At 45.0% G+C, this 23,470-nt stretch overlaps 3 protein-coding genes across 4 annotated transcripts; 1 reads left to right on the top strand and 2 right to left on the bottom strand.

Annotated features, from left to right (window-relative positions):
• Nucleotides 1-7,213: 7,213 nt before the first annotated feature.
• LOC144705400 (uncharacterized) lies at nt 7,214-9,861 on the top strand. Its single transcript, XM_078578045.1, has 4 exons — nt 7,214-7,691; nt 7,770-8,597; nt 8,669-8,937; nt 9,442-9,861. The coding sequence occupies exons 1-4, from the start codon at nt 7,214-7,216 to the stop codon at nt 9,859-9,861; spliced, it is 1,995 nt and encodes a 664-aa protein (XP_078434171.1).
• Nucleotides 9,862-15,526: 5,665 nt separating this feature from the next.
• Nucleotides 15,527-17,479, bottom strand: LOC144705281 (protein BYPASS1-LIKE-like). The gene is made up of 2 exons (XM_078577881.1): nt 17,276-17,479; nt 15,527-16,905 (listed from the first exon to the last, which is right to left on the bottom strand). Exon 2 carries the CDS (start codon nt 16,863-16,865, stop codon nt 15,660-15,662), a length of 1,206 nt encoding a protein of 401 aa, XP_078434007.1. The 5' UTR covers nt 16,866-16,905; nt 17,276-17,479; the 3' UTR covers nt 15,527-15,659.
• Nucleotides 17,480-17,914: 435 nt separating this feature from the next.
• Nucleotides 17,915-22,491, bottom strand: LOC144705280 (tubby-like F-box protein 8). 2 transcript variants are annotated; one of them, XM_078577880.1, is made up of 6 exons: nt 22,336-22,482; nt 21,983-22,034; nt 20,534-20,944; nt 20,349-20,436; nt 19,214-19,343; nt 17,915-18,802 (listed from the first exon to the last, which is right to left on the bottom strand). In XM_078577880.1, exons 3-6 carry the CDS (start codon nt 20,879-20,881, stop codon nt 18,076-18,078), a joined length of 1,293 nt encoding a protein of 430 aa, XP_078434006.1. In that variant the 5' UTR covers nt 20,882-20,944; nt 21,983-22,034; nt 22,336-22,482; the 3' UTR covers nt 17,915-18,075. The 2 variants fall into 2 exon arrangements, with proteins under 2 accessions (XP_078434006.1, XP_078434005.1); XM_078577879.1 differs by lacking the exon at nt 21,983-22,034 and having other exon boundaries at nt 22,336-22,491.
• Between the last annotated feature and the right edge of the window lie 979 nt (nt 22,492-23,470).

Below are 23,470 nucleotides of genomic sequence, written 5' to 3'. Positions count from 1 at the left end.
AGAGGGAGAAAGAGGTGGAGGGAAACATGAGAGAGATCGAGATGGAGTGAAAGGGGGAGAGGGAGAGGTGGAGGGAAACAGGAGAGAGAGAGAGAGAGAGAGAGAGAGAGAGAGAGAGATGGAGGAAAAAATGAGAGTGAGAGAGAGATGGAGGAAAAAATGAGAGAGAGAGGGAGAGATGGAGGGAAAAATGAGAGAGAGAGAGAGGAGGGAAACAGGAGAGAGAGAGAGATGGAGGGAAAAATGAGAGAGAGTGAGAGGAGGGAAACAGGAGAGAGAGAGAGAGAGATGGAGGGAAAAGGGGGAGAGAAAGAGGTGGAGGGACACAGGAGAGAGAGAAATGGAGGGCAAGGGGGAGAGAAAGAAATGGAGGGAAAGGGGAGAGAGAGGTGGAGGGAAAGAAGGAGAGAGATGGAGGGAAAGCGGGGATAAGAGAGATGGAGAGGGAGAGAGAGAGATGAATGGAAAGGAAGACGAAGAGAGAGAGCTAGAGAGAGAGATGGAGGGTAAGGGGAGACGGAGAGAGAGGAGGGAAAGGGGAGACAGAGAGAGACAGAGAGGAGGGAAAGGGAGATGGAGAAAGATGGAGGCAAAATGGAGACAGAGAGAGAGATGGAGGGAAAAGGGAGATAGAGAGAGATGGAGGCAAAATGGAGACAGAGAGAGAGGGAGGGAAAAGGGAGAGAGAGAGAGATGGAGGCAAAATGGAGACAGAGAGAGAGATGGAGGGAAAAGGGAGATAGAGAGAGATGGAGGCAAAGGAAAGACAGAGAGAGATGGAGGCAAAGGAAAGACAGAGAGAGAGATGGAGGGAAAGGGGAGACACAGAGAGAGATGGAGAGAAAGGGGAGACATAGAGAGATGGAGGGAAAGGGGAGACAGAGGGAGAGAGATGGAGGGAAATGGGAGACAGAGAGAGAGATGGAGGGAAATGGGAGACACAGAGAGAGAGAGATGGAGAGAAAGGGGAGACAGAGAGAGAGAGAGGGAGGGAAAGGGGAGACAGAGGGAGAGAGATGGAGGGAAGAGGGAGAGAGAGAGAGAGAGATGGAGGGAAATGGGAGACAGAGAGAGAGAGAGAGATGGAGAGAAAGGGGAGACAGAGAGAGAGATGGAGGGAAAGGGGAGACAGAGGGAGAGAGATGGAGGGAAATGGGAGACAGAGAGAGAGAGAGAGGGAAAGGGGAGACAGAGAGAGAGAGATGGAGACGGAAGGGAGAGAGAGAGAGAGAGATGGAGGGAAAGGGGAGGCAGAGAGAGAGAGAGATGGAGAGAAAGGGGAGACAGAGAGAGAGAGAGAGAGAGAGAGAGAGAGAGAGAGATAGAGGGAAAGGGGAGAGAGAGAGAGAGGGAGGGAAAGGGGAGACAGAGAGAGAGAGATGGAGGGAAATGGGAGACAGAGAGAGAGAGATGGAGGGAAAGGGGAGACAGAGAGAGAGAGATGGAGGGAAATGGGAGACAGAGAGAGAGAGAGATGGAGAGAAAGGGGAGACAGAGAGAGAGAGGGAGAGAGGGAGGGAGAGAGGGAGAGAGAGAGAGAGAGAGGGAGAGAGAGAGAGAGAGAGATAGAGGGAAAGGGGAGAGAGAGAGAGAGAGAGGGAGGGAAAGGGGAGACAGAGAGAGAGAGAGATGGAGGGAAAGGGGACCGCGAGAGAGAGATGGAGGGAAATGGAGACAGAGAGAGATATATGGAGGGAAAGGGGGGACAGAGCAAGAGATGGAGGGAAAGGGGAGACAGAGAGAGAGAGGGAGGGAAAAGGGAGACAGAGAGAGAGAGGGAGGGAAAAGGGAGACAGAGAGAGAGAGATGGAGGAAAAGGGAAGGCAGAGAGAGAGATGGTGGGGGAGGGGAGAGAAGGGGGCAGAGAGAGAGAGATGGAGGGAAAGGGGGGAGAAAGAGAGATGGAGGGATGGAGGAAAAAGGGCAAGAGGGAGACGGAGAGAGAAGATTAATTAATGTAGGCTGGTAGACTTTGTGGACAGATCAGAATAATGTAAAGACGCAGGGTAATGACCATTAGCCGTTGCTCTGACTGAAGACAGACAAAGAGCAAGAGAGGGAGAGAGATCAAGGGAGTAAAATAGCAAGAGAGAGAGAGAGAATCTATACTACTATAAAGCAAATACATGTGCGCTTCTGGCCTCTGATTGGCTGAAAAATTAGTGGGAGAGAAGAGAGAGAATGACACAGAAGAGAGAGAGAAGATGAGCGTTTACTGCCCCCTCCCCGCCGAAAGCGCCCCCTTCCCGCTGCCGCCACCCCCCTTCCCAGTCTTCAGCGCCCCCTCCCAACCGCCGCCCCGCCCTCCTTCCCCGGCCTCACGGGCCTTCTTCCCGGCAGCGTGAAGGGTCATCGTCGACGAGGATTGCCCTCTCTTTCTATGCATCTCTCTTGGTCTCTCTATATCTGTCCCTCTTTTTCTCTACATTTCTGGTGCCCTCTTCTCTCTCTATCTTTTTTTCTTCCTCTCTATCGCGATAATGTGTAGTAATATTCAAATCACTTCTCCCTTTCATCAAATCCATTTTTGTTCCGGTAGAACCCATCTTAATGTTCCGCTTTTTGTTCGCTTCAGGGTTGTCGTCGACGAGGATCGCCCTCTCTTTCTATGTATCTCTCTCGCTCTCTCTATCTCTGTCCCTCTTTCTCTTTACATTTCTGGTGCCCTCTTCTTCTCTCTATCTTTCTTTCCTCCTCTCTATCGCGATAATGTGTAGTAATATTCAAATCACTTCTCCCTTTCATCAAATCCATTTTTGTTCCGGTAGAACCCATCTTAATGTTCCACTTTTTGTTCGCTTCAGGGTCTGAAAAAGATTTACTTCAGGGCCAAGAGCTGAACTTGAAAACATGAATCGACATTTTATCAAATCCATTTCAAAATTTGATGAAAAATTTTCCAAATTTCGATCTCCATCTCATATGATCGCGATCTCAGAATCAGATGATTTCGAAATACAAATATTTTACTGATCTCGGCCGCCGATTCTTCAAATTCTTTCAATGGAATCAATTTGAATATATTTTTTCTATTTCTTTCACTGGATTGGCTTTCAAAATTTTGAATATATTTTTGGGCATCTATTTTTGGAATATATTTTTGGAAGGGAAAGTGAATTTATTGTACTCTATCACGATCGAAAAAATGATAGTATACTTGAAGCTGTGATCAACGAAGGGAATGTGTGATGTATTGGAAGATAATTTGTGATCAACGAAGCATAGGATTCTGTAGTTTGGGTAGTATAGTTGAAGCTGGGAAATGTAGAACTTTTGATGTCAAGATTAATAACGAATCCGTATGCTCTAAGATTGAATTGAATTTGGGCATCAGTTTGATGGGGAAAAAATATCGACATCGTTGATATTAACTTATACGATGATTATTATTCGATTAGATTCTACATTTCATTTTGGTGGTGAGAAATAATTAATATCCGCTATCATTTTGGAACACATCCCAGCCTTAAAACTTGGCCAACGGGTTATCGGTAAATACTTGGACGTATCCATCCGTCTTCAGCAGCCTTGACCATATTTAATTGTCCCTGTCTAATGAAGCATCCAGGTCTTTGTCCCGCCATTATTTTAAGAGTTAGCTAACTAATTGAGGCCTCATTTAGGTTGTTCATGACCGGATTAGAGAGATTTAGGGAGAGGAGTATGATGATTTTTCAATTTGAATCTACATCAAAACTCTGGGTGCTGCCTACATTTGAATTATTTACTAAAAAGGTGTAGTTTACTTTCCTGCTCATGATTTGAGACAAACAGAGCTGTAAAGAGGGAGAATCATGTCGATGGTGTCATCGTCATCAATTTTTTGTAAACTTTTGTGCAGCTATTAGAACATGCTCAGCTCCGTTGTATTATTTAATTTTCCGGTTCTTTGAAGATTTCTTTTCCTTATATCTGATTCTGCTCAGGGGACGCTTGGGGTGAAAATTATTTTTCCCGCTATCCGGCGCCGATCCTTCTGATCTCGATTTTTTCTGATCTCAACGAGTACTTTTCTGATCCCTGCCGCCGATTCTTCGAATTATTTTAATGGAATCAATTTGAATATATTTTTCCGAATTCTTTCAAAATGTACTCTCTTTCTCTTTCAGAATATTTTCTTTTGAATACAATTTATTTTAATGGATTGCCTCTCTTTCTCTTTTTCTCTATATTTCTGTTGCCCTCTTCTTTTCTCTATATTTTTTTCTTCCTCTCTATTGCGATCCAAAATGTACGCAAATAATGTGTAGTAATATTCAAATCACTTCTCCCCTTCATCAAATCACTTCTCCCTTTCATCAAATCTAAATTATTTTCTGAAATTTCAATCGGCTATAATTTAAATTTTGTTTTCGACAATACTCTGAGGAAGACAATTTTAAGTCAGTTTTCGAAGATCTGATCGGACACACAATTCAAATTTCCTTTTTAAGATTTTGATTAGAAGTACAATTCAAATTTATTCTCTAAAATTTCGATTGGACGTAATTTAATTTTCACTTTTGAAAATGCTCTTAGGAGCACAATTTCAAGTTAGTCTTATACAATCTGATCGGACACAGAATTCAAATTTCCCTTCTTAAGAATTTGATCGAAAACGCAATTCAAGTTCTGTTTTTGAATGCTATTTGGGTAGCAATTAAATTTTTTTTTCTGATAATTTGATCAGAGGCACGATTCTACATCGATCATCGACTCAGAGACCAAGGGCCGCCTGATTCACTAAGCCAAGGTATGTATTGATTCAAATATCAAAAATTCATTTGGATAATTTACATTTTATTTTTCTTTGAGTTTTTGATAAATTTACTACCTCTTAATAAATTTAACTTACATGTCAAGATAACGGCTAAAGATATACACATTTCATGGATGAGCGAATTATAGAAGTAAAGAAGGAAATTTGTCAATTATAGACAAGGGTGATGTCAATTATAGACACATTAAAATTATAGACACATTCCACAAATATTTGTCAATTACATGAAAATGCAAGAACGGGAGATACTAGAATCATAATTCTTTCGTCATGAACTTAAATTATTTTCACTGGTGGTGCCTATTATCTGGCAAATAAGAAATAAGCGACCGAAGTGCAATAACCATATCGATCACAATTTTTATAATATTTGATAATTCAATGACATTGCAAACCTTCATTAATACCATGAGTTGAATAACCTTCCCTATCTTTGTCCCTCTTTTCTCCCTATTTCTGACGCCCTATTTTTCTCTTCCCTCAAAGACTTTGACTCCTTGGACTGATACATACCCTCCAAACTTTCTTTCTTACGTGTCAAATTTTTTTTAACTGCAAGGAAATTATCTGAATTACCGTATGACTCCTGTATTCCCTTTGCTCCTTCCCCCCTTCCATGCGTGTCCCGAAGACCAAACGATTTAGTAGATCAACGACTATGGGGACAAGTCGCTGTAGAGGCACCGACTGAGAGAAGGAATCACAGGCGGAGACCAATGCTCCTCTTCTCCCCAATCCCCGTTGTCCCAATAAGCCACTGATAATGGACATCGAAGTTCTCCATCAATCAGAAAATGACGACAGCTCTGATCTAAATTTTTTTTCATAAGGTTATCCTCTTCATCCAAAATGGAGAAAATTCTTATTAAGAACTTGAGAGAGAAAAGAGAGATACTGAGAGAGCGTTTATTGCCCCCTCTCTTCAATCTGTACAAACGTGGTCTCCCCCCCAACCACCGCCCCCCCCTCCTTCCCGGCCTCTCGGGCCTTCTTTCAGAGAGCGGGAAGGGTTGTCGTCGATGAGGATTGCCCTCAATCTGTAATCACACTCTAAAATGTACGCAAGAATAGCGTTCTGAACAACAGATTTCAACTTTCAAGCATCAACCATCTGTTCTGTGATCAAGAAAGCAGACATCTTCAATGATAAGTTATATTACAAACTAGATTTCAATCTCCCGCTACTTTCTCCCCAGTTTATCACAACCAATTAAAGAATCCCTATTAATATATTGTTCGAGAATTCTTATTTCATCCTGTGTCATGTTGTCAGTGATTTTTATTTCAATTTGTTCACCTTCTCATCAGAGATGAAGAGATGGAGATAGATTCTGATCAATGGACATCGATGGTCTCCATCAATCAGATGACCGCTGATTTGATCTGTAGTTGACCTGATAAAATTCTGTTCTTGCTCAATAATGAAAAACTTCTGATAGTGAACTTGATAGATTATGTTCTACTGTCTACTACTAATGTCCACTACTAATTTTAGGAATTCATGTGCCCTTTTGTTCGCTTATTGCGCCCACCATTGTTTACAACCATATGGCCGCGCGAATTGCATACCGTCGCTCTACAGGATCAGCCAACACGAGGACCTTCCTTGCAGCTTCCCGTACTATGGAAAACGTTCAACCACATTCTCTATGAGGCATGACTGCAACATGCACCTCATGCCAATCTAAGATGTGGATGCAAGAACGCAAACATGGCTCGAGTCAAAGAAACCCAGTGTTCTAATTATGGTGCAAGAATGGCGAGGTGATGCTTTCAGCTTTCCCCAATCCACCGGCACCGCTTCTTGCTCTGCTGGAGGGGACGACAAAGGAGGAAAATCTCTATCGTAATTTTCTTCGAGCCTACAATTCAGCTTTTGGATTCACGTCCAACGGTGCAAATTTTGACTGTTCCCTTGCTGACAACCACACTGGCATTTACACGTACCGCATACAAGGAGGTGTTTATCATCATATCTCAAATGCACTGCTGCCCCCTGTTGGTCAAGCTCCCTGTTTTGCTCAAATCTACATATACGACATGGACTACCAGATCGAACGATGAATCTCAATCTTCCCTGATCTGCATCGCAGCATCCTACAAAAGATCCACCATTGTCTGCGTGAGGCCAAACCCTTTGTTCGCCAGTTTTAAGATAACAATGAAGAAGTGCTTATTAGTGCATCCACTCAAGAATTTGAGCTACGAATTGGTGAGCCTTCTATCCCCGACCATCATTATGATCAACCCACACCATCTGAAGTCGTTATACTTATGCCTGGAGACGGTAATGACGGAGATGGAAGACACAACATTGTTCTTCGGAAGCGTGGAGGGGGCCTACAGTTCGTGAATCAGCTCGACAGAAATTATGATCCGCTACACTTCGTGCTCCTCTTTCTATATGGTACTCAAGGGTGGAGCATGCAACTAAAGGAAAGAAGCAAGGTAACGATGAACCAGTTTTATGCCTACCACTTCATGTTTCGAGACTCATCAAGAGTGCTTCATCTTTCTGGTTTGCTTTTTCAAGAATATGTTGTGGAAGCTTACGCCAAGGTTGAAGAGCCTTGCTTACACTGGATTCGATGCAACCAGAGGACATTGCGTGCAAGCCTCTACCGAGGGTTGATGGATCAAGTTGCCACTGACGATGTTGATGTTCCTACAGGGAGGATGATCATTCTCCCACCATCTTTCACCGGCGGCCCGCGCTACATGCAAGGGCTGTACCAGGATGCCATGGCCATCGTACGAAAGATGGAAAAGCCAGATTTATTCATCATGATGACTTGCAACCCAAAATGGCCCGACATCACAGAAGCTCTGCTATCCAGACAAAAGTCGCAAGATCGATTCGACCTATGTTGTCGTGTTTTTCGATTGAAATTGAAGGAGCTCCTCCATTTGATCATCGACAATGAAATATTCGGTAAAGTAAAAGGCCGTGTGTATGTTGTTGAGTTCCAAAAACGTGGTCTCCCACATGCGCACATGCTATGAATACTAGATGATCTGTACAAGCCAAGAACCCATGAAGACATCGACAAGATCGTCTGTGCCGAGTTACCAGATCCCAGCGAGAAGGAGTTGTTTGATTGTGTGGCGGCACATATGATCCATGGTCCTTGCGGTTCAGCAAACCCAAGATGCCCTTGTATGAAGAACAAAAAGTGCTCCAAGAAATTCCCCAAGGAGTTCATCAGCTCAACACAAGTAAACAACGATGGGTACCCTCTCTACTTGTGCCGCAATAATGGCCGCGTCGTCCAAAAAGGTTCGCATCTCATTGACAATCGATGGGTTGTTCCATACAATAAGTATTTGTGCAAAGTGTTCAACTGCCACATCAACGTGGAAATCTGCTCTTCCATCCAATCAGTAAAGTACCTGTACAAGTATGTCTATAAAGGCCACGATCGCATTCAAGCAAAATTATCTTCAAAGGTTCCTCCAATGGATGATGCCATTGCAGGTGCAGCTCAAAACACTACATCCCACGATGAAGCCCAACAATATCTCGATGCCCGATACGTGTTTGCATCAGAAGCTTTTTGGCGTATCTGCGAATTTAGAATGCAGAAAATGTATCCAACTGTGTATGCCCTTCAAGTACATGATGATAATATGCAATCTGTGGTGTATGCAGAAGGCGAACCGGTTAGTGATGTCATGGACAGGTCAGCACGCACGGCCCTCACAGAGTGGATGTACTATAACAGGGAGCATCCAGAAGATGAAGTAGCCAAACGGACGTTGTACAGTGACTTCCCCTCCTATTACATGTGGAATGATTCCACTCGACCTTGGTCAAGACGTCATCGACTGCAATGTATTGGTAGGCTGCACTTCGTGTGCCCTCGCGACACTACGCGATACTATCCCGGTTGATGCTTTATCGCGTTCCAGGAGCGAGGTGTTACGAATATTTGCGCACCGTTGATGATGTTGTCTACGACACATATCAGAGTGCTGCTGAAGCCCTTGGCCTACTCCACTCTGACGCTGAGTTTGACAACGATCTCACATTGGCCTCAGCCATTGCTTCTCCCTGTCAAATTTGCGAGCTCTTCGCAATGATACTACTCTACTATGAACTCTCCCAACCAGATGTGCTTTTTGAAAAATACATTGATGCAATGTCGGATGACATCCGTTTAGAGAACTGCTCTTCACAAGTGACTAACCAGATACAACAAAAAGTATTGAGGGCAATCGATTCAATCCTCTACCACAACAGAACTTCTCTCGCAGCATACCCAGTGTTGCTCCAATTATTTGAACTTCGACTGATAGATACAGTATGCAGTTGAAGCCATGGAAGCAACATTCAAAATGCGATGATCGTAGCAGAACACCTATGAGACATGCTGAATGTTGAACAAAGACAGCTTTATGATGCAATATTCGAGGCCATCGAATCAACACATCGTGCTAAGGAGGCCAAGGTCTTCTTTGTTGAGGGGCCTGCTGGATCTGGTAAGATGTTTCTCTACTCAGCTATTCTTGCACAAATTAAGGCCTCCCCCCTCACCGCCATACCAACTACGACAAGTGGTATTGCGGCGCTTCTTCTGGAAGGAGGACGAACGTTGCACTCCACATTCAGCTTTCCAATTCCTGTCACTCACATCTCAACGTGTGGAATCTCACCTGACTCCGTGATTGGCTGACAAATTCAGTCAGCAAGTATTATAATTATGGACGAAGCTCCAATGATGCACCGCCATGTTTACGAGATGCTGGATCGATCTATTCGAGATGTGATGAATACCATCGATGCAACTTTGGAAAATATTCCTTTTGGTGGCAAGGTTGTCGTGATGCGAGGCGACTTTAGAAAAATGCTTCCAGTCATACAGAAAGGCTCACACTCAATGATCATCAGTTCGTCTCTTAACCAAAGCGATGTATGGCGCCATTGCTCAATTTTTTGCCTCAAAACCAAAGTCCGTGTTTCACCAAAGCAACAAGCGTGGAGCGAGTTCCTACTTGCGGTAGGAGAAGGACGCGTTGGCCTTAATGTCCATCTTCCAGCTGAGATTCAGCGCGTCTCCTCTTTGCTCGATCTAATTGCCCGGGTCTATGGAACCTTTGGATAGCGCAACTCCGTTGGTAACGAAGACAATTTCGACGCCTTTGAACATTGATGTTGTCAAGGTCAACAACATGGTTCTCAATGTCTTTCCAGGTGAAGTAATGGAGTACTTCAGCTTTGATGCAATCCCCCCTAGCGAAGTCAACAATGAATCTCTCTACCCAACCAAGTTCTTAAATACAATTGATGATGCGACAATGCTGCTCCACAAGCTCCGACTCAAGATCGGCTGCATCGTGATCCTTCTCCGAAACTTGAACACACTACAAGGTCTATGCAACGGGACGAGGCTTTGAGTGGACAGTTTTTTCCCATCAATGATACAAGCCACAATCATCAGCCAAGGCAATTTCTACGGTGATGTCAATCTCTTACCACGAATTGCGCTCTACCCGTCTCAATCGAGGCTTCCGTTTCGATTCAAGCGCCTACAGTTCCCAGTTCGGCTGGCCTTCGCGATGACGATTACCAAATCCCAAGGTCAGACTCTAGACGCAGTGGGGTTATATCTACCAAACCCACTTTTCACTCACGGCCAACTCTACGTCGCTCTCTCAAGGACGCGGATTGGTCCAATAGGAATCGTGTTCTGCGATGGCACCGCACACTGTATGCCTGTGATTAACATTATTTACAGAGAGGTCTTTCACTAGGAGATGTCAGGTAGAAGGCCATATAAGATGAGCTTCTGCGATCTCAGGTACAACATCAAACTCTCTCTCTCCCTTCTCATCCCCATAAAATACCAGAATTAAAATCCTTCTTAATTTTAGCTCCCATGAAGCCGTTCCGTCATCCGTGCTCCACTAAACAGATTAGCATCATCATCGTCTACATCATTATTACATCATCTTCAAGGCAGAAAATCCATCCCGTGAAAAAGGTCCAGGCCTAGGAATTTTTCATTGTGACGTGCCATCACGGGGTTGGAATCATTCTTATCCTGTGCTTCTGAGACAACATGAGAAACAATCTTCATCATCTGAGCTTCCCCATTGTCGCAATGCAGCACAACACACTTCCACGGCAAAAAGGCAAGCAACTTCTCCGTTACGTTTCCCCCCCCTCCGCTCCCTCTATCTCTATATAAAATCTCCTCTATCCCTACCACGGCGCATCTCCTTCTCTCTGTTCCCCTCATGCGCTTGCTCTATTCGTCTCTCACTCTCTCTATCTCTCTCTCCCTTTGCCTCCCCCTCTTTTCCTCTCCTTCTCTTTCTCTATTCTTCGTCCCCCTCTCCCTCTCTCTGTCTCAATGTCTGTCTTGCGCTATCACTCTCACCCTCCCTTTCCCTCTTCCTGTCTCCCACTCTCTCTCCTATGCTATCGCTCTCTCTCTCTCTCTCTCTCTCCTTCTCTCTCCCGCATTTTTGTCTCCCTCTCTAGCATTTTCACTTTCTCTCCCCCTCCCTCTCCCTTTCTTTAACTCTCTCATATCTATCTCCCTCTTTATCTCTCTCACATCTATCTATCTCTCTCCCTCCCTCGCCCTCCTTCTCCCTTCGTTGCGCGCGCGAGAGAGAGAGCGAAATAGAGAGGGAGACAGTGAGTAAGTGAGAGGGAGAGGGAGAGAGCGATAGTGGGAAATCGAGAGTGAGAGAGGGAGCGAGATAGAGGGAAAGGATAAAGGGAGAAGGAGAGGGAGAGAGAGAGAGTGACAGAGAGAAAGTGGGAGATTGAGGGACGTATATTTACCAATTTGATTGAAGAAAACAGATGTATCATGTTCATCGTGGCCTCTGATTCGCTGTACCTTCCTTCACCGGTGAAGGGGAAGTAAGGTTATCGTTTTCGTTCATGGGTTTCATATTAGAAATGTTCTTTTACAGATAACGGTTACAGAAATGTACGGCAGCAGGGTCACCTGGAATGCACGTTCTCCACCGTCATCCACGCTGGCAGCAACATCCTTGAAGCCCCCTGCATTTCCTCCCTGGCAACGACTGCAGGTTCCGTTCCCCTATTTCGCTCCTCTCTCTCTCTCTCTCCCTCTCCCTCTCTCTCTCTCTCTCGCTTCCTCGATTGATCGATGTCTATCTCTCTCCATCACTCTGCTACACTCACCTATATAACTCTATTTCTATCTAGCTCTCTCTCTATATCTCCCTCTATCTCTCTCAACTGTACAGATTTCACTTAATCTCACCCAAGTCATATCTATCTCCCTCTTTCTGTATCTGTCTCACTCTATCTGCATCTATCTCACTCTATCTCCATCTATCTCACTCTATCTCTCCATCTCTATCTATCTCTATCTGTCTCTCTCTATCTCACTCTATCTCTCTCTATCTCTATCTATCTTTCTATCTATCAATCTATTTAGCTCTATCTCTCTCCATATCAATCTACCTATCTCGCTCTACTCTCTATCTCTATCTATTTATCTTGCTCTAACTCTCTCTACCTCCCCCTATCTCTCTCTATCTCTATCTATCTATCTATCTATCTACCTCTCTATTTATATCTATCCACCTCACACAATCTCCCCATCTCTCTTCTCTCTCTATCTCTCCCTCTCTGTTTGTTTATGTGTTTTTAGCTGCCGCTCTCTGTCCCCACGATCATCTTCAATTACCATCTCTTTCTCCCTCTGCTTCTGTCGAAACACTTATCTTATCTCCTACAAATTGACGGAATCATTTTGATATACGTACAGGCTTCTCTCTATCTCTTTCTCTCTATTTGTACAGAACCCCACTCTAAAATTATGTTTATAAGTTGGACACCTATAAATTATCATTCTAAAATTATGTTAACGCACCTATGTCGATGGGATGTTTATTTAGGCGCCCTTTCATCCTCGCCTTCTATCAAAGTTGAATTGATTGCTATTGTCCTTATAAATTCTTACAACCAACTTTATTTCAAATTATTTGTCTTGATGTAGCAGCTGAATAACTCTCATGGTGGATCTGAATAACGGATTTTTTTTTTCGTAGGCGGAGGCGAGAAGCATTGATGCAAATACTGGATTGGCGAAACTGTCGCATAGGGACCAAGGTCTCCTCCGCCACCAGTCTTCTATGCTACCCCCGGCATGTTATCCAAATGAAATAGGCTTCCTTTTCTTCCTTTTCCTTCATCTGTCTACAAGCTCGACGGAGGTGACCTTCTCTTTGATGGGTAGGTCAACAGTCATTCATTTAACTATCTTGGGCTGTTGTTTACAAGGGATTCTCTGCAATTTTTGTAATCGGCGTAGCTTAGTTGCGCTGTTGCTCTTAGCGTTCTTCCTCTTCGAACAGGTAGTGCTTATCACCCTTTTTGTCATATTTTTGATACAATATGAAATGCATCCTAATCGGGAATCTATGTCTGGTCATGATTATGAATTTGTCTCTCTTGGCAGGTGGAATTGATGTGTCGCAAGTGGTGATCTTCTGAGTTCACCGATAGACTCTACGATCCAAGATTTGACTAGAGAAATCGTTCGCTCAGATCTAGAGTTTGCATTAGCTGAATCTATTTATTTGGTGAGCAGTTTGGAATTTTCAAAAAGTCATTTTTGATTAGATCAGTCAAAGACTGACATTGCTGGATATCAATCAACTGTTGAACTTTTTATTCGTTCTGATAGTTTAACTGTGTAAAATGTGTTAATTTCATGGGTTATTGAATCCCTGTTTGTCAAGATGTTATTCTCAGATCTTTTACATAGTTGATGCACCTTTTGGTTGATATGAGAAAAAAGAGAGTGGGGGTCTGCAGGCTGGGTGACTGCTTCAGTTTTCCTCCAGCGATAATAGATAAAGCATATCCGATTTTCCTCGAGCGATTGCTTCGAACAAAAGGTGCTATCTTCTAATCTCAATCTGAGATCCCACACTTCGATCGAAAAGCCCTAAATTTTGATCGAGAATCCCTAACTTTTGATCAAGAAGCCCCTTACATTTTTTCTGAATTTTTCTCTAAAATTTAAATCTCTGTGATAATGAAAGATGAAGACAACTACAAACTTTCTGATCGATGGACATCAAAGTTCACCATCTATCAGAATATTTTCGTCAAAATCAAAATATTTCATTGAACAGACGTTATTTGCTCTAAAGATTAGATCTCAGTCTCTCAATCGAGAGCCAAATATTTTGGTTTAAAAATTCATATTCTGGGGAAATTCAAAATTTCATATTAGATCGAAGGCTCTAATTCTTAGTTGTCTTATTTGTTCCATTCTCCAATTTTTAGTTGTTTTATTTGTTTCATACACTGGAATGTTTGGCTCATAAACTAAAATTCAAATGTCTGCCTCATAAACCGAAATGTTTAGAAATTTTTATTCTCCGAGTCAAAAATTTCATACTCAATCGAGAGCTCTACTTTTTTATCTAGAAATGACAGAGAGTAGTATACTTTGATTGCAATGATTCTGATCAATGGAGAAGTTTGATTGAGGAAATTTAGATTTTCTGGAAATCACTAAATTGTGAATGAAAAGTTCATGTCATACATTTTGACCACAAAGTTCAAGGTCAATCTGATAGACAGTAGAATTCTGATTGAAGAGTGTACATCCGATCAAGATCCCAACATTTTGACATAAAAATAAATTTTTATCGTAAAGTTCAGATTCTGATTGCGGGATCCTAAATTTTTTCCTTCTCTATTGCCCACCGGATCTGAATTAAATCAATGATGTATCCTCACCTCTGCAGACGATACTGCGAATAAGTGGAAGAATAAGATAGCATGGAGAGGGGGACTATTTCTACCTTTTCGATATCACCCTTGCTTACCATCAGGCAGTCTTGCTCTCAATATATCAGTAAGTTCTTTCCTTGGATCAAATGAGCCACACAATTGGTATTTCCAGCATCATCAATTCTGGTAATTTGACTGGTTTGAGTATGATTTCAGCTCGGTTCATCGTAGGATGAGGACAGCCCTGCTTCTTCTATCTTCTCTCTCTTACTCCAAGCGAGCATTGCGAGCGGGCCACACTAGTGTTTTTATAAAATAATTCATACCTCCCGTCCACGTCGGTCAGACCGACAGCTAGTTGTCATCGCCTGGCGGCGGCACATTATTCCAACCTGTCCACAAAGACCCACTACCCTACATTTATCTAAGATTTACTGCTCTTTTAATTTTTTAAGGAGATTATTAAACTCAAAGATTAATGACACGCACAAAATACCTAGTTAGTTATGCCAAATAAAATATCAAAAAACTAATAAGCCACTGATCCAAGAGGGAGACCCAGTCAACCAAAAGTAGTCCATTCTCCCTGAAGTCAACGCTCACAAACCCAGTTATTAAAACTCAACTTCTCAGCATATGAACTGATATCCGGTTCACTGCATATTAAAAAATTTCTGTGAGATAACTTAGGTGTAATTAATACCTAACTTAACTGGACATTATCGAAATTTTCATCAACGGTCAACCAAAGATAAAAAAAGCTAGAAGGTTGCAATAAACCCAATGTGGTCCATATTTGCTAAAAGTCAACCCTCACCAACCTAGTGATTAAAAGTCAATCCCTCCATTTATGAGCTGAAATTCATCCATTTCTCTGTAAGGTTAATACGTCTAATTATGCCAGAAATATTTCCTTAATGTCAGCCCTTTACTAACCCAGTTAATAAAAATGGAGATACTTACTTCCAACAGTCCACAATCAGGAAGTGACACAAATCTAGTGGCTCCAAAAACTCATGATAGAATCTATCTCGCCAGGACACGTTGATGAAATTTGATTAAAACAAAACATACCCCAAATCATGACAGACCGGCGCGTGCCAGTAGATTGATTCATCATCATCATCATCATCTTCTTTTTCTTCTTCTTCCTCTTCTTCAACTCTAGGTTGAAGATTGAGCAAGGCAGTCGAGGCCATCAGTCCGGCTGCGGACGATCCTGTGGAACACGTCCCGGACCTGGCGCTCGAGAGGGTCCAAGCCGACCTTCAGCGAATCGCAGACGGCGGTGAGCTCCAGCAACCGCTGCCGGAGCTCCGCCTCCTTCTCCCCTCCAATTGGAGGCTGCGCCGGGTCCACCAGCTCGCCGAGCAGCCTGGAACACCTCTCCATCTCATAAATCTCCTTCATTAGCCCGGACGAAGGCGACGACGACGACGACGACGACGAGGACAATGAGAAGCTTTTCCGGTCCCTCTTCTTGGATTCCTCGAGGATGCGGTCATGGAGGCTCGCCATGGCGGTCGCCCAGGGGAAGCCCCGGGGGGCCGAGAAGTGGGTCTGCAGGGGCCTGTCCTGGCACGGGATGACGGAGACGAGCGCCGACATGGCGAAGAGGAGGACGCAGCTCATGGTGTAGACGGGCACGGCGAGGCCGGAGGTGGTGGCGACGTCGTTGGCGCGCGGAGCGGCGAGGCTGCTGGCCATGGCCTGCAGCTGCCGCGCCGCAGACCACGACCGGGACACGCTCCACGACAGGGACCGCCCGTGGGCCCGGTTCGGGGCGGCGGTCCGGCCGAAGGACCGGTTGCGGTGCGCCAGCACGGAGCCGGATTGCTCCTTGTCTTCGATCATGGCGACGGTTAAGTCGGATAAGGCCTTCTTGGCGCGGCGGAGCTGGCCTTCGCCGAAGGCCCGGGCGGCGGGCTCGGCGGCCATGGCGACGAGGACGATCTCGAGGTAGCGCCGCCATTGCCGGATCTGCTCGATGCCGTCGCGAATTGCGTTGCAGACGTCGAGGGCCTTCACGCTGCGGTCGAGGTACTCGACGACGAGGCGGTCGAGAGGCGGCTTGGCGACGGCGGCGGCGTTGCTGAGCAGGATGGCTCGGAATTCTTCCTGGCAGACGAGGAACGCTTCCAGGAGCTGCCGGATCCACGAAATTGAGAGGAATTCCTCCGAGGAAGAGGCCAGATCTTGGAAGAGATCTGCAACATGGCGCTGGAACGAGTCCAGCTCGATCTCCAGAGCGGATCCGCCGGCGCCGGCTTCGTCGTCCATGGAGTGGACCTGCTCGCGGCGGATGCTCAAGATCGAGCGCCCCAGCGCCGCGAACGGCGCAGATGAGCCTTGGTAGTCCGTCGCCGGCATTGTTACATTGGCAGGAAGATCGAAGCCGGCAGATCGAGCGCTGAAAGCAAGAAATCCGTCCAAAAACAATCAAAATCAGGCGAGAATCGACCAGTATAGGGCAGATCTCGCGGAGAAACGGAAGAAATCCCGGTGAAACGACGATCCGGAGAGACGAACAGCTCGGAAATTTCAGGACACGATCGATTTGCCGGAAAAACCGAAACCTAGGGCAAACTGGAAGAAAAAAAGGAGAGATCCGCCTAAAATTAGGTGGAGACCGATCCGGAAAACTGAATTAGAATCCGCCGATCTAGGGCGGAAACGAAGGAAATAGCTCAGAAATAGCTCAGAAAAATCAGGACGCGATCGATTTACTGAAAAAAAAACAAAAACTAGGGCGGATTGGAAGAGGAAATGAAGAAATCTACCTAAAAATAGATCGGAAAAACTGGCCGTCTACGCGCGATCTGGTCGATCCGCACGACAGAAGCTCCTTTTAAAGAGATTGATAGAGATCGGAAGAGAGAGAAAGGGGGGGAGAAGAAGGAACGAGAGAGAGATGCTGACGGACGGAGAAGACGGAAGAACAGGTCAGAAGAGAGAGAGAGAGATGAGGATAGAGACAGATTTCTTCGAATCGTAGTATGTTGTGCAGCAGGAACAGGATAAGAGGTATTTTGGCGTTGACTGGGACGTCCGCGTTGGGCTGGGCGTCTTACGTGGAGGGCGGCTGGCGAGTCAACGGAACCGCGTCAGCAAAGAGAGAGAGAGGAGAGAGAGAGAGTTTATTGGGCTGAAAGTATTTGGGCCTTTTGTTCAGCCCAATTTACTATACGTCTCGATTTCATCTCTTTGTTTTATCCAACGATCTCTCTCTCTCTCTCTATCTTAGTTAGCGATATCCCTCTTTCCTATATATATATCTCTCTCATCTAACGATATCTCTAGTCTCTCTCTCTCTCTTATCTTATGTTATGATATACCTCTTTAATGATATCTCTCTCTTCTCAAACAGGACGTGGGCCGCTCAACCCAGATTAAGTGGGTTCATTAATAAACTCAACCCAGAGAGAGAAATGTATATATAATTATAATTATAAACAGAGATGGTCCAACCGTTGACCTTACACGTGGACCAAAGCCAAAGGTCAACGCCCAGTCACCTTCCACATGGAGGACGACGGCGTGAACACGCCACCCGAGTCAACGGCATCTCGCCTCGCTCCGTTTATTCACACGCCAGCTTGGTGTCGAAGCTGGTCAGGCAAATCGCAAAGGCCTGGAACGCAGACAGTGGGTACCGGTAGTCCATTGTGAACATGTCCTTCCCCACCTTCCCAAACTGGAGAATTATCTTCTCCTGCTCCACCGCCGTCGTCGTCGTCGTCGTCGTCGTCGCCGTCGTCGCCGCCATCGTCGCCGCCTGGGTCTCGGCGATGAGCTGGAAGTTCTTGACTGACGCCACCGTCACCCTCCCCCTGAAATTGAGGCACCAGCACTGGAGCTGCTCATGCCACCTCGGCGCCTTGTTCCTCAGTACCAGTGGTGGCGCCGCCGCCGCCACTGTTGCCGGCCCCTTGTCGACGTCATCGTCGTCGAAGTAGCGGGAGCTGCCGAAGTCGACTGAATTGGAGAAGATTGAGCTGTTGAAGGACTCGCCGAGGGCGCGGGGTGGGAGGAGGGCCTCGGGCTGGCCCGGGACGTCACCGCCGGCAGCCATGGCGGAGGCGGGAATGGTATACATGGTGCAGTGCATGCGGCGCGGGCCGCGGGTGCCCAGCACGTTGAGCTCGTAGGTCACCCGAGCGATGTTGAAGCTGCTTGAGGGCAGCTTGGGGGACACCTTGTTGGAGCTGAACCGGCGACTACGGCCCGGCGGCGGCGGCGGTACCGCCGCTGCGTTCTGTGGTGGCTGTGAATCGTAGATGATGAACTTGGTCCCCAGGAAGTTGGACCTGAAAGAAGAAGAAACAGTTTCGGATTCTAGTGGCAGGGTCGGGGGAAGAAACAGTCTCTCTCTTCCTCCCTCTCTCTCTCTCTATCTATCTATTTATATATCTCTCTCTGTCTCTCTATTTATCTATCTATCTATTTATCTCTCTCTATCTATCTATCTCTATCTATCTATTTATCTATCTCTCTCTATCAATCAATTTATCTATCTATTTATCTATCTTTCTTTCTCTCTCTCTATCTACCTTTCTCTCTCTATCTATCTATTTATCTATCTTTCTCTCTCTCTTTATCCATCTATTTATCTATCTCTCTCTCTATCTATCTATTATCTATTTCTCTCTATCAATCAGTTTATCTATCTATCTATTTATCTATCTTTCTCTCTCTCTATCTATCTTTCTCTCTCTTACCTGAGCTTGCCGATGTAGGTGTTGCTGGACCTGGAAATGTTATCTGCACTCATCGAGATAACGTACTCAGTATACGTCGTGCGCCGGCTTCTCTTCGCCGACAGCAGGAACTTGCCATTATCCGCGAAAGCTGGGATACAGGGAGATGAAAACAGGTTTGAGAGAGAGATGGAGATGTAGAGAATGAGGGAGATAGTGAGAGATGAGGACAGTGAGAGAGAGATGAAGAGAGCGAGGGAGAGAGATAAAGAAAGCAAGAGTGATGGAGCGAGATGTAGAGAGAAGGAGAGGAGGGTAGAGAGAGACAGCAAAGAGAGCGAGGAAGAGAGATAAAGAAAGCGAGAGTGATAGAGCGAGATGCAGAGAGGAGAGGGGAGAGAGAGAGAAGAGAGCGAGGAAGAGAGATAAAAAAAGTGAGAGCGATAGAGAGAGATGAAGGTAGAGGAGAGAAGGGGAGAGAGAGAGACGAAGAAAGGGAGAGAGAGATGAAGAGAGGGAGAGAGAGAGATGAAGAGAGGTAGAGAGAGAGAGAGATGAAGAGTGGGAGAGAGGGAGAGAGAGATGAAGAGAGGGAGAGAGAGAGAGATGAAGAGTGGGAGAGAGGGAGAGAGAGAGGAAGAGAGGGAGAGAGAGAGAGAGGGAGAGAGGGAGAGAGAGAGAGAGAGAGAGAGAGGGGGAGAGAGAGAGAGAGAGAGGGGGGGGGGGAGAGAGAGAGAGAGAGATGAAGAGTGGGAGAGAGGAGAGAGAGAGATGAAGAGTGGGAGAGAGAGAGAGAGAGATGAAGAGTGGGAGAGAGAGAGAGAGATGAAGAGTGGGAGAGAGAGAGAGAGAGAGGAAGAGAGGGAGAGAGAGAGGGAGAGAGGGAGGGAGGGAGAGAGAGAGAGAGGGAGAGAGGGAGAGAGAGAGGAAGAGAGGGAGGGAGAGAGAGAGAGAGAGGGAGATGAAGAGTGGGAGAGAGAGAGAGATGAAGAGAGGGAGAGATAGAGAGAGAGATGAAGAGTGGGAGAGAGAGAGAGAGATGAAGAGAGGGAGAGAGAGAGAGAGAGATGAAGAGAGGGAGACAGAGAGAGAGAGATGAAGAGAGGGAGAGAGAGAGAGAGAGAGAGAGAGAGAGAGAGAGAGAGAGAGAGATTACAGGAGGTGAGGCTGAGGAAGAGGCGATAGGTAAGCGAAGACTTATCCCTCTTGATGAAGCACTGGATAGTGTCCTCCCTTGGCCCCGGCTGCAACAAAGACCAATCCCAGCCATCATCACATCATCAGAACAGATAACCCCCACACACACACCAAAAAAAACTCACAATTGAGAGAGAAACATACCAATTTCAAGGACAAGGGGAAGGTGAGCTTCCCAGAAAACTCCGGCGTAGCGACTATCTCCTTGCACATGACCCGCCACGCCCGGCACACGCCGGCGCAGGCGACGACGCTGCGACGCGCCGGCCACGTGCTGTCGCCCTGCTCGAGCCGCTTGATCACGTCCCGTAGAAGCTCAGGAGGGAGGCTGGCCCATTGCCCATGGTGAATTATGAATGAATTGTCCTGGAACTGGTGCACTGAGCTCTGCGATCTTCCTCGGGGATGGCCCGAGAGGATGACCTCGAAGCTCCTCCGCGAAAGGCTTCCAATGCTGTCCCTCATGTCGCGGACGATGCTTCTGAACGACATCTTCGATCACGCATCCAAATTCAAACTGCACCAGGAAGAATTCTCCAAATCTCGGCTTTGAAGCTGAATTTCAGATTGAATGAGTAAGATAATGAGATTGATTTTTGAACAATTAGGTTTGGAAGCTGAATTTCAGATTGAAGAAGTGTGATGATGAGATTGATTTTCTGAAGAATTAGGTTTCAAAGCTGAATTTTTTATTGAAGAATGAAACCACGAGATAGATTTTTTGAAGAATTAAATTTCGAAGCTGAATTTCAGATTCAATAGTGACATCATGAGATGGACTTTTTGAAGAATTAGGTTTCGAAGCTGAATTTCTGATTGAAGAGTGAAACCATGAGATAGACTTTTTGAAGAATTAGGTTTCGAAGCTGAATTTCAGATTCAATAGTGAAACCATGAGATAGACTTTTTGAAGAATTAGGTTTCGAAGCTGAATTTCATATTGAATCAGTAAGATAAGGAGATAGATTTTTTGAGGAATTCGGTTTCAAAACTGAATTTCAGATTCAATAGTGAAACCATGAGATAGACTTTTTGAAGAATTAGATTTCGAAGCGGAATTTCAGATTGATAAGTAAGATTATGAGATTGATTTTTGAAGAATTAGGTTTCGAAGCTGATTTCTGATTGAAGAGTGAAATTATGAGATTGATTTTTGAAGAATTAGGTTTGGAAGCTGAATTTCACATTGAAGAAGTAAGATAATGATATAGATTTTTGAAGACTTAGTTTTCGAAGCTGAATTTCTGATCGAAGAGTGAAATTATGAGAGATTTTTAGAAGAGTCAGGTCCCGAAGCTGAATTTCAGATCGAAGAGAAAACTTATGAGACAGATTTTTGAGGAATTAGGTGTCAAAGCTGAATTTCAGATCGAAGTGTAAAATTATGAGATAGATTTCCGAGGGATTACGTTTCGAAGCTGAATTTCAGATCGAAGAGTAAAATTATGAGATATATTCCCGAGGGATTACGTTTCGAAGCTGAATTTCAGAGTGAACAGTACGATTATGAGATAGATTTCCGAGGAATTACGTTTTGAAGCTGAATTTCCGGTTAAAGACAAGAGCCGTAACATAAATTTTCATAAGAATTACGTTTTTCCGGAGGTAGACCAGGTAAATTGCCGTCACCGCGTCAAGTCCACGGCTGTTGACCAAAACGACGAGTAAGAACGCGGAGGAGGCGGCATCATCACGAGAGAAAAAAAAAATCTCCGCGAAAATTCCGCGAAACCAGAGAATTGATGAGATGATCAGGCGGAGAAACCGCATAGAACGAAGCATCCATTCCGCACATGGCGGAGACGAGAACATCGCGGATCGCGATTATCCCGCGAGATTCAGACACAAAAACAACGAGAAACTGCTCGGATTCATCGAATTTCGCCAAGATCCACGCCTCAAACAGATCAAAACCGAAGATTCAGCGATCGGAAGAGGAATCTCACCTCCGACAAGCGCCTCAGCTCGAAACTCCAACTTCCGCAGCTCTCTCCCCTCTCTCTCTTTCTCTCTCTACAGCGCGAAATCCCATCCACTCTTGCGAGGGGGGAAAACGAGAACAGATATCATCACAGTTTCACGAATTAAATACTCTCTCTCTCTCTATCTCTTTCTCTCTCTCTTTCTCTCTCTTTAACGCCGTCAGAGACAGCTGGAGATGGTGCTGACTTTTTTATCTTTGGAAACTTCCAGGAAGTCAACGGCGACTTTCTCTCTCTCTTCTGTCGGTCTTCGGTTAATCCTGGCCGTTGGATTTAGCTGTGGGGCCGTGGATTGTTAGGGCATGGGGTGGGCCCACTTTAGGCCTATCCATAGGAAAGTCAACGCTCGAGGTTCGATGGTGGGCCCCGCTTGGGTCGGCCCACCCACGGGACCAATTTTGGGCTGATAAAATAGAAAATGGTCCTGATTTTTCTTACCGGATTTTTACCATAAAAAGAAATAGCCTCGCTTATATGGGCACATGTTAGGTAGAGAGAGAGATGGGATAGACAAAAGACGTAGAGATAGCGAGGTAGAAAAGAGAGATAGAGATAGAGAGAGATAGAAACAAGAAATAGAGATAGAGAGAGGGATAAGAAAAAAAGGAGGGGATAGAAAAAAAGATAGAGATAGAGAGAGAGAGAGAGAGATAGCAAAGAAGATAGAAAAAGAGATAGCGAAGAAGATAAAATAGAGATAGAAAGAGATATAGCAAAGAAGATAGAGATAGAGATAGCAAAGAAGATAGAGATAGAGATATAGAGAGAGATAGCAAAGAGGATAGAGATAGAGATAGATATATATAGAGAGATAACAAAGAAGATAGAGAGAGAGATATAGAGAGAGATAGCAAAGAAGATAGAGATAGAGATATATAGAGAGATAGCAAAGAAGAAAGAGATAGAGATAGAGATATAGAGAGAGATAGCAAAGAAGATAGAGATAGAGAGATAGATAGCAAAGAAGATAGAGATAGAGATAGACAGCAAAGAAGATAGAGATCGAGAGATAGATAGCAAAGAAGATAGAGATGGAGAGAGATATAGCAAAGAAGATAGAGATAGAGAGATAGATAGCAAAGAAGATAGAGATAGAGAT

This window comes from Wolffia australiana, chromosome 7 (genome assembly GCF_029677425.1).
Source record: "Wolffia australiana isolate 7733 chromosome 7, ASM2967742v1".
In the NCBI taxonomy this organism is placed as follows: domain Eukaryota; kingdom Viridiplantae; phylum Streptophyta; class Magnoliopsida; order Alismatales; family Araceae; genus Wolffia; species Wolffia australiana.
This window is presented reverse-complemented; position numbering and strand designations above follow the sequence as displayed.

Coding starts and splice junctions, on each gene's coding strand:
- LOC144705400 (XM_078578045.1), top strand. CDS start 7,214: ATGAACCAGTTTTATGCCTACCACTTCATGTTTCGAGACTCATCAAGA. Junction 7,692..7,769: donor CATCGACAATGAAATATTCG/GTAAAGTAAAAG, acceptor TATGAATACTAG/ATGATCTGTACAAGCCAAGA. Junction 8,938..9,441: donor TAGAGAACTGCTCTTCACAA/GTGACTAACCAG, acceptor TGACAAATTCAG/TCAGCAAGTATTATAATTAT.
- LOC144705281 (XM_078577881.1), bottom strand. CDS start 16,865: ATGCCGGCGACGGACTACCAAGGCTCATCTGCGCCGTTCGCGGCGCTG.
- LOC144705280 (XM_078577879.1), bottom strand. CDS start 20,881: ATGTCGTTCAGAAGCATCGTCCGCGACATGAGGGACAGCATTGGAAGC. Junction 20,437..20,533: donor TCCCCTTGTCCTTGAAATTG/GTATGTTTCTCT, acceptor TCTTTGTTGCAG/CCGGGGCCAAGGGAGGACAC. Junction 19,344..20,348: donor CTTCCTCAGCCTCACCTCCT/GTAATCTCTCTC, acceptor CCTGTATCCCAG/CTTTCGCGGATAATGGCAAG.